Source organism: Hordeum vulgare, chromosome 5H, assembly GCF_904849725.1.
Source record: "Hordeum vulgare subsp. vulgare chromosome 5H, MorexV3_pseudomolecules_assembly, whole genome shotgun sequence".
NCBI classification, from domain to species: Eukaryota; Viridiplantae; Streptophyta; class Magnoliopsida; order Poales; family Poaceae; genus Hordeum; species Hordeum vulgare.
In genome coordinates, this window is record NC_058522.1 from 506,103,341 (window position 1) to 506,123,561 (window position 20,221).

Below are 20,221 nucleotides of genomic sequence, written 5' to 3' on the forward strand. Positions count from 1 at the left end.
TCTAGCCAGAGTCATGGCTGATGTAGAGAGGGAAAAAGACTTACCGTCATAGCCGATGCACTCCGGTGGAGGTCTGAAGTAGCTGCAGTGGTCGCTGTCGTTGTAGATCCTGATGTTGTCGCTCCGGTGGTCGCCACCATCGTAGATCTTGGTGTTGTCGCTCTAGTGGTCGCCGCCGCCGGTGTGAGTGAAGAAGAGGGGAGAGAGCGGTGAGGAAGGAAGGTGAGGGTAATTTATGATGTCGCTTCGGGAAACAATTGTGATAACCTGGCTTATTAGGGATGATAGACTACTCATATCAATAAGGAATTTCTTCTTTTCCGGGATCCCATTTAAACAGAACTCTCAAGTTAAGCGTGCTCGGCTTGGAGTAGTTCTAGGATGGGTGACCGACCGGGAAGTTCATCCCGGGTGCGCATGAGTGAGGACAAAATGCGCAGAAAAGACTAGTATTGATATGTGGGGCCAGTCTAGATCCCGCCAAGAGTAACGACCACCGGCGGGTGTGTCCGGGGCGTTACAAGTTTGGTATGAGAGTCGAACCTCACGGTTACACGGATGTTTGCGGACAGGTGTGCGGTCATGTTGTTCATGACGTTTGTGACCCGTCGTGGCACACGACATGGTACATGTACTGGACTAGATGCACAGACGTTTGTGCCAAGAGGGAACGCTCCTGTGGCCCGACGAGGACGTCGGTTCCTCTAAGTGGTGGTGTATGTGATAACCTGGCTTATTAGGGATGATAGACTACTCATATCAATAAGGAATTTCTTCTTTTTCGGGAGCCCATTCAAACAGAACTCTCAAGTTAAGCGTGCTCAGCTTGGAGTAGTTAATGGCTTAGAAGCAAGGCGCCGAAAAAGTTGTAAAACGTCACGGAACATAAGTGATGTTCTAAAGAGATGAAATTGTGATTTCATGCTTATGCCCTTGTTAAGAGGTACGAGACCTCCAACAAGATTCTTTGTCCACAAAGTAAAGGAGAAAAGCTCAATCGTTGAGCGTGTGCGCAGATTGTCTGAGTACGACAATCACTTGAATCAAGTGGGAGTTAATCTTCCAGATGAGATGGTGATGGTTCTCCAAAGACACTGCCACCAAGCTATGAGAGCTTCGTGATGAACTATAACATATCAAGGATAGATACAATGATCCTTGAGCGATTCGTGATGTTTGACACTGCGAAAGTAGAAATCAAGAAGGAGCATCAATAGTTGATGGTTTGTAAAACCACTAAGTTTCAAGAAAGGCAAGGGCTAGAAGGGATACTTCGTGAAACGGAAAAACAGTTGCTGCACTAATGAAGAGACCCAAGATTAAACCCAAACCCGAGACTAAGTGCTTCTGTAATGACGGGAACAGTCACTGAGGCAGAGCAACTCTAGATACTTGGTAGATAAAGAAGGCTGGCAAAAGTCGAAAGAAGTGTATTTGATATACATGATGTTGATGTGTACTTTACTAGTACTCCTAGTAGCATGAGGGTATTGGATACCGGTTCGGTTGCTAAGTAATTAGTAACGCGAAATGAAAGCTACGGCATAAACTGAGACTAGCTAAAAGCGAGGTGACGATACGTGTTGGAAGTGTTTCCAAGATTGATATGATCAAAACGTCGCACGCTCCCTCTACCATCGGGATTGGTGTTAAACCTAAATAATTGTTATTTGGTGCTTGCGTTAAGCATGAACATGATTGGATCGTGTTTATTGCAATACGATTATTCATTTAAAGAGAATAATGGTTACTCTATTTTCTTGAATAATCACCTTCAATGGTTTGTTGAATCTCGATCGTAGTGTTACACATGTTCATGATATTGGTGCCAAAAGATACGAGATGATGATGATAGTACCACTTACTGGTGGCACTGCTGCTTGAGTCATGTTAGTGTAAATTGCATGAAAAGGCTCCATGCTGATAGATCTTTACTCACCTGATTTCGAATCACTAGTGACATGCAAATCATACCACATGAGCAAGGCCTTGTTTTCATTGAGATGAAATAAGATAGTAACTTGTTGGAAGTGATACATTTTGATGTATGCAGTCCAGTGAGTGCTGAGGCACGCAGTGGATTTCATTATGTTCTTACTTCACTGACGACTTGAGTAGATACAGGAGTATTTACTTAATGAATCACAAGTCTGAAATATTGAAAAGTTCAATTCTGTTTCAGAGTGAAGTTCGTCGTAACAAGAGGATGAACTGTCTACGATATGATCATAGAAATGAATATCTGAGTTACGAGTTTTTGGTACACAGTTAAGACAATGTGAAAATTGTTTCACAGTTCATGCCACCTGGAACATCATGGTATGATGATGTGTCTGAACGTCATAGCCACGCACTATTTAGTATGGTGCATGCTGTGATGTCTCTTATCGAATTACCACTATCATTTATGGGTTATGCATTAGAGACAACCACATTCACTTTAAATAGGGCACCGCGTGTTTCCGTTGAGATGACACAGTATAGACTGAGGTTTAGAGAAATCTAAACTGTCGTTTCTTGAAAGTTTGGGGCTTCGAAACTTATGTGAAAAAGTTTCAGTGTGATAAGCTCGAACCCAAAGCGGACAAATGCATCTTCATAGGATATCCAAAACAGTTGGATACATCTCCTATCTCAGATCCGAAAGCAAAGTGTTTGTTTCTAGAAACGGATCCTTTCTCGAGGAAAGGTTTCTCTCGAAAGAATTGAGTGGGAGGGTAGTAGAACTTGATGAGGTTATTGAACCATCACTTCAACCAGTGTGTAGCAGGGCGCAGGAAGTTGTTCCTGTGGCGCCTACACCAATTGAAGTGGAAGCTGATGATGGTGATCATCAAGCATCGAATCAAGTTACTACAAACCTCGTAGGTCGACAAGGTCGCGTACTGCTGCAGAGTAGTACGGTAACCCTGTCTTGGAGGTCATGTTGTTGAGCAACAGTGAACCTACGAGTTATGGAGAAAGCGATGGTGGGCCCAGATTCCGACAAATGGCTGGAAGCCATGAAATCCGAGAGAGGATCCATGTATGAAAACAAAGTGTAGACTTTGTAAGAACTACTTGATGGTCAGAAGACTATTGAGTAAAGATGGATCTTTAAAAGAAGACAGACAATGATGGTGATAAGTCACTATTAAGAAAAGCTCGACTTGTCGCAAAGATGTTTTCGATAAGATCAAACAGTTGACTATGATGAGACTTTCTCACTCGTAGCGATGCTAAAAGTCTATTAGAATTATGTTAGTTGTTGATGCATTATTTATGAAATATTGCACGCAGGATGTCAAAACATTGTTTTCTCGACGGTTTCCTTGAGCAAACATTGTATGTGATACAACCAGAAGGTTTTGTCGATCCTAAAGATACTAGCAAGTATGCAAGCTCTAGCGATCCTTCAATGGACTGGTGCAAGCATCTCGGAGTTGGAATATACACTTTGATGAGATGATCAAAGATTTTGGGTTTGTACAAGGTTTATGAGAAACTTGTATTTCCAAAGAAGTGAGTGGGAGCACTATAGAATTTCTGATAAGTATATGTGGTTGACATATTGTGGATCAGAAGTAATGTAGAATTTCTGTAAAGCATACAAGGTTGTTTGAAAGGAGTTTTCAAAGGAATACCTGAATTGAGCTACTTGAACGTTGAGCATCAAAGATCTATGGAGATAGATCGAAAGTGCTTAATGGAAGTTTCGACAAAATACATGCCTTGACAAGTTTTTGAAGGAGTTCAAAATAGATCAGCAAAGAAGGAGTTCTTGGTTGCGTTGTGAGGTGTGAATTTGAGTAAGACTCAAAACCCGATCCCGGCAGAATAAAGAGAATAGACGAAGGTCGTCTTCTATGCCTTAGCCGTAGAATCTAAAGTATGCCATGCTGTGTACCGCACCTGATGTGTGCCTTGACTCAAAGTATGTTGAGAGGTACAGAGAGTGATCCATGATTGAATCACTAGCAGCGGTCAAATTTTATCCTTAGTGACTAATGGACTAAGGAATTTTTTCTCGATCATGGAGGTGGTTAAAGAGTTCGTCGTAAAGGGTTACGTCGATGCAAGCTTTGACACTAATTCGAATAACTATGAGTAGTGAAACGGATTCGTATAGTAGAGTAGATATTTGGAGCATTTCCGAATAGCACGTAGTAGCAGCATCTATAAGATGACATAAAGATTTGTAAAGAACGCACGGATCTGAAAGTTTCAGAACCGTTGACTAAAACCTCTCTCACGAGCAAAACGTGATCAGACCCCATAACTATATGGGTGTTGGATTCGTTGGAATCACATGATGATGAGAACTAGATTATTGACTCTAGTGCAAGTGGGAGACTGTTGGAAATATGCCCTAGAGGCAATAATAAATTAGTTATTATTATATTTCATTGTTCATGATAATCGTTTATTATCCATGCTATAATTGTATTGATTGGAAACACAATACTTGTGTGGATACATAGACAAAACACTGTCCCTAGTAAGCCTCTAGTTGACTAGCTCGTTGATCAAAGATGGCCAAGGTTTCCTGGCCATAGGCAAGTGTTGTTACTTGATAACGGGATCACATCATTAGGAGAATCATGTGATGGACTAGACCCAAACTAATAGACGTAGCATGTTGATCGTGTCATTTTGTTGCTACTGTTTTCTGCGTGTCAAGTATTTATTCCTATGACCATGAGATCATATAACTCACTGACACCGGAGGAATGCTTTGTGTGTATCAAACGTCGCAACGTAACTGGGTGACTATAAAGATGCTCTACAGGTGTCTCCGAAGGTGTTGGTTGAGTTAGTATGGATCAAGACTGGGATTTGTCACTCCGTGTGACGGAGAGGTATCTCGGGGCCCACTCGGTAATACAACATCACACACAAGCCTTGCAAGCAATGTGACTTAGTGTAAGTTGCGGGATCTTGTATTACGGAACGAGTAAAGAGACTTGCCGGTAAACGAGATTGAAATAGGTATGCGGATACTGACGATCGAATCTCGGGCAAGTAACATACCGAAGGACAAAGGGAATGACATACGGGATTATACGAATCCTTGGCACTGAGGTTCAAACGATAAGATCTTCGTAGAATATGTAGGATCCAATATGGGCATCCAGGTCCCGCTATTGGATATTGACCGAGGAGTCTCTCGGGTCATGTCTACATAGTTCTCGAACCCGCAGGGTCTGCACACTTAAGGTTCGACGTTGTTTTATGCGTATTTGAGTTATATGGTTGGTTACCGAATGTTGTTCGGAGTCCCAGATGAGATCACGGACGTCACGAGGGTTTCCGGAATGGTCCGGGAACGAAGATTGATATATAGGATGACCTCATTTGATTACCGAAGGTTTTCGGAGTTACCGGGAATGTACCGGGAATGACGAATGGGTTCCGGGAGTTCACCGGAGGGGGGCAACCCACTCCGGGGAAGCCCATAGGCATTTGGGGGGGTCACACCAGCCCTTAGTGGGCTGGTGGGACAGCCCACCAAGTCCTATGCGCCAAGGAAGAAAAATCAAAGGAAGAAAGAAAAAAAAGGAGAAGTGGGAAGGGGGAAGGACTCCCTCCCACCAAACCAAGTAGGACTCGGTTTGGGGGGGGAGAGTCCTCCCCCCTGGCTCGGCCGACCCCTTGGGGTTCCCTTGGACCCCAAGGCAAGGTCCCCCTCCCTCCTCCTATATATATGGGGCTTTTAGGGCAGATTTGAGACGACTTTCTCACGGCTGCCCGACCACATACCTCCATAGTTTTTCCTCTAGATCGTGTTTCTGCGGAGCTCGGGCGGAGCCCTGCTGAGACAAGGTCATCACCAACCTCCGGAGCGCCGTCACGCTGCCGGAGAACTCTTCTACCTCTCCGTCTCTCTTGCTGGATCAAGAAGGCCGAGATCATCGTCGAGCTGTACGTGTGCTGAACGCGGAGGTGCCGTCCGTTCGGTACTAGATCGTGGGACTGATCGCGGGATTGTTCGCGGGGCGGATCGAGGGACGTGAGGACGTTCCACTACATCAATCGCGATCTCTAATCGCTTCTGCTGTACGATCTACAAGGGTACGTAGATCACTCATCCCCTCTCGTAGATGGATATCACCATGATAGGTCTTCGTGCGCGTAGGAAAATTTTTGTTTCCCTTGCGACGTTCCCCAACAGCAACGTCTCGAGACTATATCCACGCGTGCAACCACCCATGTCCACATGTCAAGGATCGCACCGCTCAGGCCTGGGTCCACAAAAAAGGTCGATTTGAGTGTTTCTTTGAATGTAGGCCCAAAGGTGCTTTAATGTTCATCCTATGCAGACCAATCAGTCAACGCGGGTAACCAAATGGCCCATTTTCTTTTGGTAAACGTTTCCATCCGGGAAGCCGGCCGAAGCATGCGCCGATCCCATCAGCGACGTCAGATCCCACTTAATTGTACGGTCCCTTTTTCTTTCCCTTTCTTCTTTTCCCTGGCTTATCTTCTTCCTCCTCCCTTTGGTTCTTATCCATACCTCTCATTGACGCTGAGCTCTTTTGTTCCCTGGAACCCGTCGGGGGATGAATTGTGGTAGTGCTACCGTTGTAGGCCAACCACCGACAGCTATTGTAGGACGAGCCGCCATGGGTGGATAAATGACCACAACGAGTGCCTCCTCCTTCCTCTCTCCATTTCTCAAGGAAATCTCACCTGCGACGCACACGAGTTGCATCGGCATCGAGCTTCAATGATGCAACGATGCATGCCCGCATGCTGGAAAACGATGAACGGCGTGCTAGGATACATGCTCCCTTGTGAAGAAACCACTAGCGAGCGTTGGCACGCAACCGACGAGGCGATATTAGAACCACCACATAGAAGGGTTGCAAGCATTGAAGAAAAAGTTGCAAGCCTAGATAGAAGAAAGCTTCAACCGTCAACAGGGAAAGCTTCAACCGGCAAATGTCAAACTGAAAAAAGTTGCAACCGTTATGAGAAAAGCTTCAACCTTAGATAGAAACAACTTCAACCGGAGATAAACAAGTTTCAACCACGTATTTGTTCGTTAAAAAAGTTGCAACCATTATGATAAAAGCTTTAATCCTAAATGAAAAAAGCTTCAACCAGCACGAGAGAAAGCTATAAAGACCGGCGAGAGTTTTTGCTACATCCATTCAAGACATATTTTTTGCGACGAATCGGCCGGGACGGCAACGACACCTCGTTTAGCTTCAAGCATCTCCAGTGTCGACCCGGTGCTACAACCGTGTTGCTTTTTTGCTTCAACAGGTTGTGCAAAAGCTACTAACTAGTGACCACTTTGTTTTGCTATGATGGGCGACAAGGGATGGCGAGCTAGGTCGGGGCATCAGTCATGAGAGGCGGCGAGCACGGCGGTGAGTTGCAGCGATCGCACACCGGAGTTACACAAGGAGCTGCAAGATGCATCTGTTGCATGGGTGAAAGCCGGCGATGAGGATGACCGGCAAGGGCTCCGACCGGCGACTAGGACGGCCAGTGAGGACGGCGACCAGTGGCGAGGACGTCCGGCAAGGACTGCGACCAGCGGCGAGGACGGACGGAACGAGGCGGCGATGGGAGAACATGCGCGACCGATGAGATGGAAGGGGAGCGATGATATGCAGAAAGGATCCTCCGTACCAACGCGTTTACGAAGACAACGCGCATCAAACGGTTCCTGTCGATCTAATCGGGTGGCTGCGGGCCAACCGACCCAAATAAATCACTGTCCTTTTCTTTTCGCGCAAACCTGACTGGGGCATATGCAGGTCCTTGACTATCTCAGTGTGCATGTTCACGCAGAATGCAATCCTAGAGTTCAACGCAACGTGTGGCTCGTTTGTTGAGTACACGTCGCTGATCTCTTTCTACACCACGCAAGTTGCAGCGGTGGCATCTTGAATAGTTGCACGTATATCTTTACCGAAAAAGGTTTTTTTCCGCTTTGTATTACAAAGCAACCAACATTAATTCATGGATCGCTGGAGCGAGCAGCATAACAAACCCAAAAGAAAAAGAAGAAGAAACAAATGCCAACAGAGGCAGCAGGACAAAGCACGGATGATCCGCCACCGCTGCGCCCACCGAAAACAAACCACCAAACGAGGCTTCGATCCTCCGCGTACCAAGCAGCACCTCCAAGAAGGAATGCGACACCAACGACGCTGCTGCTCGGACGGGTCCTAGGTTTCCCCCGGCACGCGGAGCTTGTATGGGGATGGATACCACCGATACCCTCCAGAAAGGAATGGTGGCACCCGCAAGCGTCACCGCATCGGAGCCGAAGACCGGTAAGGATTTCTCCCATACTCCAAACCCCGCCGCCCAACCAAACCGAAGCCAACCAGCCAAACCTCCACCCACCACCATGGGCCATCTCGGTTGCGCCACCACCCACGCCGCCACACTGCGAACACCATCGCGAGGCCAAGAGAACCGACGAGAGGCGCCAAACGGCGGAAGCAACGACACCGTTACCGAGCAGGAGGGAACCACCTCCCCCGCCAACGAGCACGAGGCCCAAACTCCACGCATCGTCGCGGTCGCCGTCCGGACGCGGCAGCGGGACACACCAGGCCACCCCTGGCCCGGCCAGGCCCGAACGGGCCCGCTAAGCCCCGCCGGCCACACTACAGCAATTCGGCATCTGCGTCGCCAGTTCCCAGCCGCTCAACGTCGCACCCCCGCCTCCTGAAGGTCGCATCACGGACCCACCATGCCGCCGGCCCGCCTGGACCCAGCTGGGGCCCGAAGGGCCTAGATCTGGGTCGAGCGGGCACCGCCAGGCCGCGTCGCCACGCTACCCCGCCGCCAACGACGTCATCATCGTCTAGTCGTCCACCCGCGAAGCGCCAGTACCCCGCCGCCACGTCGGACCACTGGCTCCTTGGTACACCCCCCGACCCGCTCCATCCCGTGCCAGATAAAACCGAGAGGGGAATGACCGGGGGGGCTCCAGCACCTGGACCAGGCCCGACGGCGAGCGTCGACGACAGCGACGGGGAGGGAGGGGGAAGCTGGAGGAGGAAGGTCGGGGACGCGACCGGTCGTCCGCAGGGAGACGCGGTCGCGAGAGGGTTTTCTAATTCCGCACGCATATCTTTCGTGTGGCACCTAGCTGGCATCATGTACTTTGCAACATCGGCAACCATGGCCGGACCAATTACACATGATGTACTTTTGGTACAAGATTATTTAACAAGTATACTTCTTTTTTAAACAAGTGTAAATCTTTACTTAACAGCACACGCCGCGCGAACTTCTATGATGGTAGTCCGTGCATATGATGTCACAGCATGACTCCATCGATGTATCCCCGTCAGGTGCCCTCTGGCGGCAAACTGGGTGGTGCAGAATGCGCCGTGCTATAAGATATACTTCCTTCGTTTCAAAAAAATTATCTTAAGTTTATTTAAAAATAAATATATCAAAATACTAAAATATGATTAAATATATTATGTATCTAGATAAATTTAAGACAAAAAAATTAGGATAAAGGAAGTATATGCTCTGAACCATGTCAAAACAATAGGTTGGATGATGTGTGGGCCCGTCCTGTCATTTCTCTTTATTTGAACGGTACTCCTACTGACTGTGTTAACCATTAATGGTGTGCACGCCAAATACATACAAGTTCAACTTATACTACATGCTAAAATTTTCAAGGAAAAGTCCAACCCCGAACGACAATTGCACACATAAGAAGCATTAATGTTGTCGATGTCGACCACATACAAGTTCAACTTATGCGCTTAATTTTCTAAGAAAACCGTGAGAAAGTCCATCTCCACAGTCCACAGCACAAGCACGGTATAGTGGTATAGTGTTATATGACCGAACTGGAAACACGACCATGACAGAGAATCTTAGACCAGTGAGCTCGCCCCACGTCTGATGTTTGTCATCAGCCTTGAAACATCTCGAAGGAAATAACGCGGAAGATTTCGGTCCTGTTGCGTATGAAATGCATATAAGCCGCACTTTAAGACCGAGGCACCAGTCCACGCTGCAGTTGAAGATTTCCGTCTTCGCTGCAGTTTTTTTCTTTTTTTTGAGAGAACCACATGTTTTATTAATCGAAAAACAAGTTACAATAAGCAACACACGTGGAAACTAAAAGACAAACCGGAATAAAATGATTATCCTGAATTTGTAGATAAAAACCTAAGAGATCGAGAAATACCAAACGATCCATATGGTTTCCTGCAACCACCATAGCGAACGGCCGTCGCCCAACTCCAGCGCCGCCGAGGCGAACGCTAGAAGAGACGCCGAGCCTCCATCATCCCAAGATCAGAGAAAGCACCATCGCCAACGAGGCTTTGTGAGTCGATGAACAGGCCCGCTGCACGCAGCAAGGCACATGTCGTTGTGGCACGTCGACCGGGGGACGTCCCCGTGCTGTCTTGGACCAAGATTTGTCGCCTCCCATCGACGAAGTCGGAGAGGAACGACAGATCCACCACCTCCGGACCGGCATCCTCGCTCCAGAAGAACCACCTCGCCCCGGCCGCCAGCGCCGTCGCGAATAACCACGAACGCCAGCGACAGACCGAGAAACAGATCTCACCAGATCTGAAGAACGGCGACAAGACCAAGCTGCCGATCTGAAGGACCGAGCAGCACACGTTGACATCAACTCCGAGACGCCGTCATGAAGGTCGCCGCCAATGTGGGAATAGAGTTAAGACAAATTTATTTGTCCGGACGTCGCTCCCACCACCCCAACGACGTCACAAGAAAACACTAGGTCAACCCTAACTACAAACCGGCGTCGCAGCGCCGTGGTCCCCAACTCCTCACGTCGCGGGAGTGGGCAAGTGAGGAGGCAGGCACCGGTGGCGGCCGGCGTCGCTGGGGCCTCCTGATCACCTTTTCCTTGGGGGCGGGCGGTTGGACGCACGCGGTTTTGTTGCTTTGTGGGTGTCTGTCCGTCTTCGCTGCAGTTGAGAAGCTGCTGTGCTTTCAAAACCTCACGCGTCTCAGCTCACGCACCAGTCCACCAAAACCAGAGCACCAACGGCTGCCGCGTTCTGCTCCCGGCACCAGAGGTACGTACCGTGCGCTATTCTTCTCTTCTTTTTCTCATGTGTAGTGTACGTCTTGCTCCGAGACTTGTGGGAGTATTTTGATGGGTTATTATAACTAACTTAGGTGAGCGCATCGTATGCACATCATCATAGGCACGCCATGACTGGTGAGATGATGGCGAATTCCATGGTGTCCCCGCCGCCGCTGCTGCATCACCCGGTTCTCTCGTTTGCCCTGCTGCTTCTCCTTGCTTCCACGGCCACGCAAGCCGAGGGCCGAGATCCCAAGCTGGGGCACTTGTCCACTGGAAATCATCCGTCAAGTACTCCTCCAACTCCAAGCACCAGCTGGATACATGGAGAGACGACGGCATGTACCCGTGCAACTGGACCGGCATCACCTGCGGCGACACCCGGCTGCACGGAGGAGGAAACACAACCACCACGGTGAAGGTCATCAGAGGAATTTCCCTTGGCGGCGCCGGCATTGCAGGGCGGCTGGACGCCTTGAGATTCCAGTCGCTCCCTTACCTCGTCAACCTCGACCTCAGCGGCAACAATGGCCTCACCGGTGCCATCCCTCATGGCATCGGCTCCCTTTCCATGCTTTCCACGCTCAACTTCTCGGGTGACCAGCTATGGGGGTACATACCCTCGTCGTTAAGCAACCTCCGGAGGCTCACGCACATGGACCTCTCCAGCAACAATCTCACCGGCCAAATCCCTCCTGCCTTGGGTAATCTCTCAAGACTTGCCTTTCTTTATCTCCCTGGGAATAGGCTCTCAGGTAACATCCCATGGCACCTTGGACGGCTTCGGAACATGGTAGAGATGGATTTGGGCTCGAATATCCTTTCTGGCCAAATACCTTCTGCCCTTGCAAACTTGACCAACCTCAACTCTCTGGTCCTTTCTGACAACCGTTTGTCAGGACCCATACCCAAAGAGTTAGGACAAGTCCAGACTCTGCAAGAACTACTCTTGGAAAAAAACAACCTCAATGGCATAATTTCCCCCTCCTTTGGAAACCTCACACAACTCAGATACCTCACGGCATATCTGAACCAGCTCGCTGGTCCGGTCCCGGTAGAGTTTGGGATGCTCTCCAACTTGATTGGGTTGGATTTGTCGGTGAATCGTTTAACCGGCTCAGTTCCTTCTGGTGTTGCCGGAAATCTTACTTCACTCACCTACTTAGCTCTTTGGGATAACCACATAACTGGATCGATCCTCATGAGTTCGGAAACCTTGTGAATCTGGAGGCACTCCTACTCTCGGACAATCTCATTGTTGGATCAGTGCCACCAAGCATTGGGAACATGTTTTCACTAAAACAAATAGCGATAAATAACAATAGTCTCTCTGGTGAATTGCCGTCTGAGTTTGGAAATTTGGCAAATTTGGAATATCTTATATCCTACCAAAACAAATTGTCTGGACCAATCCATCAAAGTTTTGGGAAATTGGAGAGCGTGATAGAGATACGACTATTCAATAATGAGTTGTCTGGCCCTTTGCCTTCGGGACTCTCCAACCTTACCAATTTGGTCGTCATTCAACTGTCTGACAACCAGCTGACCGGACACTTGCCAGACTTGTGCCACAGTAAAAAGCTTCAGGTTTTTCAACTTTTTCGCAACAAGTTTTACGGGCCTGTCCCAAAAGGTTTGAGGGATTGCAATTCGCTAATATATTTCGGAATCAGCAAAAATCAGATTGAGGGAGACATATCTGAAGCATTTGGGGTGTATCCACATCTGAGTGACATTAATTTGTCTTCAAACAGATTTAAAGGCCGGCTCTCGCCAAACTGGGGCTCATGTAAAAACTTATCAGGTATTAATTTCGCAGACAACATGATAGAAGGTAGTATACCTTCTGAGTTGGGGATGCTAAAAAATCTTAGAAGGCTCATACTGAGTTTCAATAGGTTCACCAGTGAGATACCACCGGAAATTGGCAACATAACGAATCTGTACTGGATGGATTTAAGAAACAACAAACTATCTGGCCAGATCCCTAAGCAAATCGGACGACTTAGTAATCTTGAGATTCTTCATTTCTCAAGCAACCTGTTAAGTGGTAAAGTACCAGAGGAGATTGGAAATTGTTTGAAACTGCAATCATTGCATATGTATAACAACAGCCTTAATGGAAGTCTTCCTGGTAGTTTGGGCAATTTAGCTTCCCTGCAAAGAATGCTTGATCTTAGTATGAATAGTCTCAGTGGACCAATACCACAGGAACTCGGGAAACTAGAGGTATTGATGTTTGTAAACTTCTCACACAATCAATTCAGTGGTGCCATCCCTGTTTCGGTTGCAAGCATGCAAAGCCTAACAATATTTGATGTATCATACAACTTCCTAGAAGGGTCTATCCCAAAAGGGATTCACAATGCATCAGCAGAATGGTTTCTCCACAACAAAGATCTTTGTGGAGACCTTGTTGGCATCTCTCCTTGTAATTTGCCCCTTGCAGATCACAGGAGAAAGCGTCAGAAGATTATACTGTCAATCGGTCTTCCTATCTTTGCTGCTGCTATTTCAGTAGTAGTAGCATGTGCAATTGGCTTTTTGATTTGCCGCAAGAAAGTATCTCAAAGAACTGATGATGTGAGCAAAAGGGATGTATTCTCTGTATGGAGCTTTGATGGCAGAATGGCGTTTGAGGATATTATCAATGCAACTGACAATTTTGATGAGAAACATTGCATTGGAGAGGGATCATACGGCAGTGTTTATAAAGCAGAACTTCAGAGTAAAGAAGTGGTTGCAGTAAAGAAACTACATGCAGCTGATGAAGATGCAGATGATGAAGAAAGGTTCCAGCATGAGATTGAAATGTTAACAAAAATTCGCCAACGCAACATCGTCAAGTTGTATGGATATTGTTCTCATCCGCGGTACAGGTTCCTTGTATGTCAGTTTATAGAGAAAGGAAATCTAGCTTCTATCCTAAGCAATGAAGAACTAGCAATCCAGTTCCATTGGCAAAGAAGGACGGCTCTCATAAGAGATGTGGCTCAAGCCCTCACTTACCTCCATCATGATGTTCACCCGCCCATAATTCATCGAGACATCACAAGCAGAAACATCTTACTAGATGCTGATTACAAAGCATTCGTCTCGGACTTCGGTATTGCGAGAATGTTAAAACCTGATTCGTCGAATTGGAGTGCACTAGCGGGGACCTATGGCTACATAGCACCTGGTATGTTTATATAGCACAATATTCCGATTCTCTAGTAAACTATGTTAGATGGAACGTTCTACAGCAATGCATGCTACTAATCATGATATTCTTTGGATGCAGAATTTTCCTACACATCGCAAGTTACGGAAAAATGTGACGTATATAGCTTTGGTGTTGTGGCGCTTGAGGTGTTAATGGGGAAACATCCTGGGTATATGCATGAATTCCATTCTTCACTCAAGGACCACTTTCTCCCTGAAGAAATTTTGGACAAACGACTTCCGCAACCACAAGACGAAACTGATGAGGCTTTAGACGTGAGACGGTGTATCTCTGTGGCATTTGAGTGCCTACTTCCTTCACCCAAAGAAAGGCCAACTATGCTGAAAGCTTATCGAGATCTTGTCGTCTGAAGAACTTACATGTAAATTCTTGCAGATGTACCATCTTAGGCTTGTTTAGTCCAGAATAAAACTTGGCTGTCCAAGCATCCTCAAACCAAATAATTGTTATTTCTATTGTGCATCATAGGATATATGGATTGTGAGTTGTACAGGCATTGCTAAGGTACAAGACGAACAGCAATGGTAAAAAAACATGTTCATCCATCCTCTTGCCAAGTGAAAAGCAATGGACTGCAACTCAGCAAGATGACCGAGGCATTGCTAAGGTACAATTCTCTCTGACGTTAATAGTGACAGAGTTTCAGCCACCCAAAAACATTAACGTAGAGACGGATTATGAACACAAGCTACACTACTGTAATATGATGAATCACACACAGCAGAAATGACGACACACTGAACTTATCCTCAAATCAACTTCCCGCAAAGCAAATACAGGATGCGATGCCAAATACAGTGTCCCGTCGCAGCACACGGTTCCTCAATTACAGTATCTCAGGGAAAAATAAGGTTTCTACGCAATTTGTAGTGATAAAAGAATTGTTGGGAGCATAGAAAACCACAGAGTAATAGCATCATTTAAATTGTCCCTCAACGAAATCGGAGTGTGGCTCCTAACATCAACTTTGTAGTCCTCGCTTCTCCGTAATGGAACATGCAGCAGCTGAAAGCACCAAGAGAGGATAACCAACCTAGAAGTCATCGTCATCCTCCTCGGCCATGTGCTTCGCGAGTTCTTCCTCCTGCTGGAGCCTCTCTCGCCTCTTCTCGGCACTCTCCTTTTCCTTGTGAGAATTCGGGGGGAACCTCAGAGCCTTGACGGCCTCATTGTGCATGTTCAGGCAGAATGCAATCCTGGAGTTGAAAGCAGCCTGTGGCTCGTTTGTTGAGTACACGTCGCCAGTCTCTTTCGACACCACCCAACCATTGGCATGATCGATGGTGGCATCAACTGCCCCATCTCTAATGGCCTTGGCTACAATGCTCTCAGCATCAGCAACAGCGGTCTTAGTATCTAGCCTCAGTTTCTTGGCAATGTCGGCAAGGGAGATCCGTGAGTAGGAAATGCTAATGTTGCGCAATCCAGTCCGGATGACGTTGTGGCGCAGCCTCACGATCAAATTGGATGTCCTGTCAGCACTAAAAGTGCTCCCAAATTTATCTGCAACAACTCTGAACACTTCTAGGTCCCCAACGCGAACAGCCTGGAGACCATACATGAAAAACAGTTAAGAATGTACCATGCAGCAGTAACATGTATATTTTCCAAAGAAGATGAACTTACATTTGTAAGCTCAAAATATGGTGTCAAAGCCGCCTTCATTCCTTTCTGCATGAAAACAGTTCTCTCTGGTATCTCCCCTAAAAGTAGCCTTACTAGTATAGCCCATTTGTTGCACTGGATGCGGAATCCACGAGCTGCAGTGGGTGCTTTCCGTGCAGCTTGCAAGAGGCTCTCTTTAGCATCAGTGTATTCGAGCTGAATTGTTCTAATTTTTCCCAAGTAGAACAGATAGCGGCAGAACTGTGCGGAAAATAGAGATTAGTTCTTGTCTACAACACACCTTCACATGATCAAATGAAAGAATGGCAATTTCGTAGGTTGTTCAGCATTAAATCGATAACCAACCTTAGTACAAAGACAAAGGCATTTTTCTGCTTCAACTGTAACAACTCAGTATAAAAACAGGAGAGCAAATAAAATACTTGATGAATGATGATTACCTGCTGATTGGAATGTGCTTCAAAACGCGGTGCCTTTGACCTAAGTTTTTCTGCCTGGTCATATAGGTTGTAGTGCAGGTAATTGCGAAGAAGCAGGTTAAGAAGAGTTTCCTGCCATGGAAACCAGAAGTCAACCCCATAATTTGACAGCATTCAAGCTGTATGTCTAAGAAACTGAAAACTAGGGTCTCAGAACAACCTGCCCAAGCTCATCATGGTGCAAAGTTGCCATCCTGTGCAACCCAAGGAGAGTTCTGCAGAGAGATAATTGTATGAGAAGCAAATGAAAGCAGGACCAAACAGAAAAAAGAGCTTACTAGTTACTCAGAGAGACGCAATGGAAAGTTTGTTTAGATACCGTGTACTGAGAATAACAATTCATGATATAATGACTCACCCACGAATTTCAGCAAGGCTGTTGGTGAGTTCATGGACATACGAGTAATACGAATACAGCCTAGAAGCCAAAACATCAACAGTCCTCCTGTTGAGATTCTTCAAACGAGCAATGCTAGAGTTCGCACATGCTTTAGCCTGAAGAGAACATCAACTTAGTATGTTTCACAAATGATGACAAAGTGGAGGAAATTCTCGGACGTACCTCATCATATTTCTTGTGATCAATAAGGAAAATCAACACAAGCAGGTAGCAGTATATTTCAATCTCTGGGAGTCCATGCTTGATTGAAACTTGAGCTGCTGGAGCTGCAGCATCAACATCCATCTCACTTCCATCTTCCTAAAAGAGGTGATACCATATGCATGTCAGACACCTCAGAGCAAGAGAATACTTCAGTTTAAAAAATTTGATGTGTACAGAATTAAACCGAAGCAAGTTCTAAACCCCCTACGCACCAAGCATTAGATTGTCAGTTATTACCAATTAAGCATCAGAACAGAAGGAACCTTGTTCAACATGAACTTCGATAGTGCAACTCGGATTGCAAAATATGCAATTGCTCAAACAGTAACAGTTGCTTTGCAGCAATGATCTAGATTGTGAGCTCTGATTTACTTCTAATAAGCCAAGCCATCCAGAACGATCACATGTCAGACATAACACGAGATACCCAAGACTGTCAATTACCAATTAATCGTCAGAACAGAAGAAACCTCCTTCGTCATGAACTTCACAATGAAACTCAATTGGAATATCTAAAGGCTTTCATTGCATCACAATACAGTAGCCGACCAACAGTTACTCTAGTAGAATGGCCTACATTACCAGTTCTAATTTTTTACTTCTAAAAGGCCAACCAATCCAGAAATATCTACCATGTCATTCGGCAGCCAAGACACATGCAGATTAACGAACATAGCACTTGATGCACAAGTCCTTCGCGCTGTCTCGGATTCAGGCATAATTGCTTGTTTATTCCAAATCACAAAGCACATAAGTTGCAGGCAGAAAAATACCTTGGGGAGGAGCGGAGAGAGGCGGGTGAAGGCCTCGGAGGAAGGGGGCAGCGCGAAGGCGAGGAAGGCCGCGACGTCTGGGGCGGCGAGGCGGCGGCGGAGGGCGACGGTGAGGCGGATGGCGCGGGAGATCCGGCGGACCTCCTTGGTCAGCGACCCCGCCTCGACCACGGACGCGATCTCCTTCAGATCTGCAGGCACGGCGATGCAAAGACACGTGAGCTACCGCCTGCTGAGCGCCCACGGCGCCGGAAGCTGGGCTAGGGTTTTGGGGGACGGGGACTGGGAGGCGAGATGGCCGGGCTACTCACGCTGCAGGGTGGAGAGAGCGGGCGCGGGCGCGGGCGCGTCGGCGGCCGCGGGAGCGGCGGCGGGGGCGGGCTGAGCGGAGTCGTTCATCTCAACGTCCTCCGGCATCGCGGCGTCGGCGACGAGGTCGAGGGGGAGGAGTGCGTGCGGCGCGAGAGAGGGGGGGAGTGAAAGGAAGGCCGGATGAGAGGGGTGGAATTAGAAAATTTATTATGAATCTGGTGATGACGCCAACGAGAAAATAATAGGGCCACAAGTCTAAATAAACAAATCGTGAGGGGTCGTTTGGTTCAAAACCAATTTCATAAGATTTTTTATGAGGATTTGGATTTTCCGTACTTTTTTCCTATGTTGGTCATTTGATTCGTAGGATTGAAATGTTGGGAATTTTTCCTTGGGATTCATCCGACTCTATTTGAACACACAATTTTCATCCCTCAAGTCTTTTGATACAATTATTTTGATTTCGTGTGATGTTATACAATTATTTTCATCCACTCTTAATACAACTGTCGTAGGAATGGACCTGACAATAATAACAGGGGTGCAAACGAGGGGCAAGGCCCACCTACGACGCAGTGGTTACACTCGGATGTACGAGTTTGGGTCTCATTCGGGAGTGGTAAAGACCCTACGTCTCGAGCCCGGAGGCTGGTGATGGCTTATGGGGGGTGTGAGAATACAGAATGCTCAACCATCGTCCAGAAGTTCGAATGTGGCTTATATAGAGTGCGCCACGACCGGTCGGGCGTCATTACAAGGATGAGTTAATGGTAATAACCACGGAAGTTACTAGTAACGCCAGCTCTAAGGCTCGCGTTACTAGTAACGTCAGTCTTCACTGTACTTTATGTGATAGTTTAAGTATGTTGTTGTTGCAGTCTCTTCATCGTCTTCACCTTGCTTTAGTCCGAATGTAGGGGCACGTCCGATTGACCGAAGGTGGTCCGAGTGACCTTGAGCATCCGAGTGAGAATTTGTTTGCCCAAATAAGACCGAGACTGCACCGATAGTTCTAAGGACATTGATGTCCATGTGGGGCCTTAGAGCATCTCTAACAGACCCCGTATAAAGCCGCCCCACAAAAATCGTTTGCAGGTCGCGAAAAAACGCATTTGCGGGCTTTTGCGGGGTCCGCTCGACTGTCGCCCAAGCCGACCCGCAAAAGCGTTTTATTTCCGTTACATTTTCACGCATGAAAACACATTTTTAGTTGCTTCTTTATTTTCTTCAAAGGCATTGGATACATCATAATTCACCAAATCTTTGCTAAAACAGCAAGACCATAGAAAACAAGAACCACAATTAGACATTTTAGAAGATATCCAACTTCTCCATGCATTCATTGTTGATCTGGGGTCCTTCAAATTGCATTTTCACTCTTTGGCTTTGATTCTACAGAATTAGACGTTGCTTCCCCTTTAATTTCTTTTGTAATTGCATATGCGGCTGAATCGTTAGACTCAATTATACTAAGGAGTGCACGAACATCTATTAAGTTTCTTTCTATCAATAGATCGATGTACTCTTCTTCCCAATACCAAAATGAGCATCCACCTTCCTACACAGATGAAGACCTCAATAAGCTACCATAATTTAATCAAATAAGTTGACAAAGCCATAGAGAAAGAAGATCATACCCTGTCGTTTTTGCATTTGAAAAATACCCATCTGAGGTGTTGCCGTGTGTTGGATGTGAGCCGCAACACTATTTCTAGGCAGTCGTCGCACTATATGAGCGGCATCCGCAAGCCGGCGAGCCATCGTGCGACCACCGGGCCCGGGCGACCCGACGGTCCGACGGGCGCCTCGACTGTCGACGCGGTGTGAACGTCGCGTGCCGCTGTTCCACGGTCGAGGCCCGGCGCCCCCAGCCCTAGCACATTCGCGTCCTTCCTCTCTCTGCCGCCACTCGAGCACTTCCCTCTCCGAGTGAGTCAGCCATGCCACCACGCCACCGGCATTACACGATCCAGCATCGTTTCTTCCTCCTTTAGCATGTCCGAATCTGAAGGAAAGTGGGGTTACCTCTAGAACCGGAGGTGGATTTCGAGGAGGGGGGTGGGGGAGGAGACCGAGGAGGAGCCACAGACACCGGGGGAGGGGGCGTCGCGGGAGCCGGAGAAGGAGCTGGCGGTGGTGGTCGATCTATGGCCGGAGCAG

The 20,221-nt window shown here is 47.2% G+C and overlaps 1 protein-coding gene and 1 pseudogene across 1 annotated transcript; one reads left to right on the forward strand and one right to left on the reverse strand.

Annotated features, from left to right (window-relative positions):
- The first annotated feature begins 11,124 nt into the window (after positions 1–11,124).
- Positions 11,125–15,167, forward strand: LOC123400201 (annotated as a pseudogene).
- Positions 15,011–18,291, reverse strand: LOC123400202 (probable 26S proteasome non-ATPase regulatory subunit 3). The gene is made up of 8 exons (XM_045094626.1): positions 18,061–18,291; positions 17,750–17,940; positions 16,935–17,072; positions 16,731–16,867; positions 16,533–16,587; positions 16,334–16,444; positions 15,894–16,133; positions 15,011–15,813 (listed from the first exon to the last, which is right to left on the reverse strand). Exons 1-8 carry the CDS (start codon positions 18,164–18,166, stop codon positions 15,301–15,303), a joined length of 1,491 nt encoding a protein of 496 aa, XP_044950561.1. The 5' UTR covers positions 18,167–18,291; the 3' UTR covers positions 15,011–15,300.
- Between the last annotated feature and the right edge of the window lie 1,930 nt (positions 18,292–20,221).

Excerpts from the sequence above, each read along its gene's own strand:
- LOC123400202 (XM_045094626.1), bottom strand. The coding sequence starts at position 18,166 with ATGCCGGAGGACGTTGAGATGAACGACTCCGCTCAGCCCGCCCCCGCC. Across the intron at positions 16,445-16,532 it reads ACCATGATGAGCTTGGGCAG|GAAACTCTTCTTAACCTGCT; the intron begins GTTGTTCTGAGA and ends TTTCCATGGCAG. Across the intron at positions 16,134-16,333 it reads AAGCACATTCCAATCAGCAG|TTCTGCCGCTATCTGTTCTA; the intron begins GTAATCATCATT and ends TTTTCCGCACAG.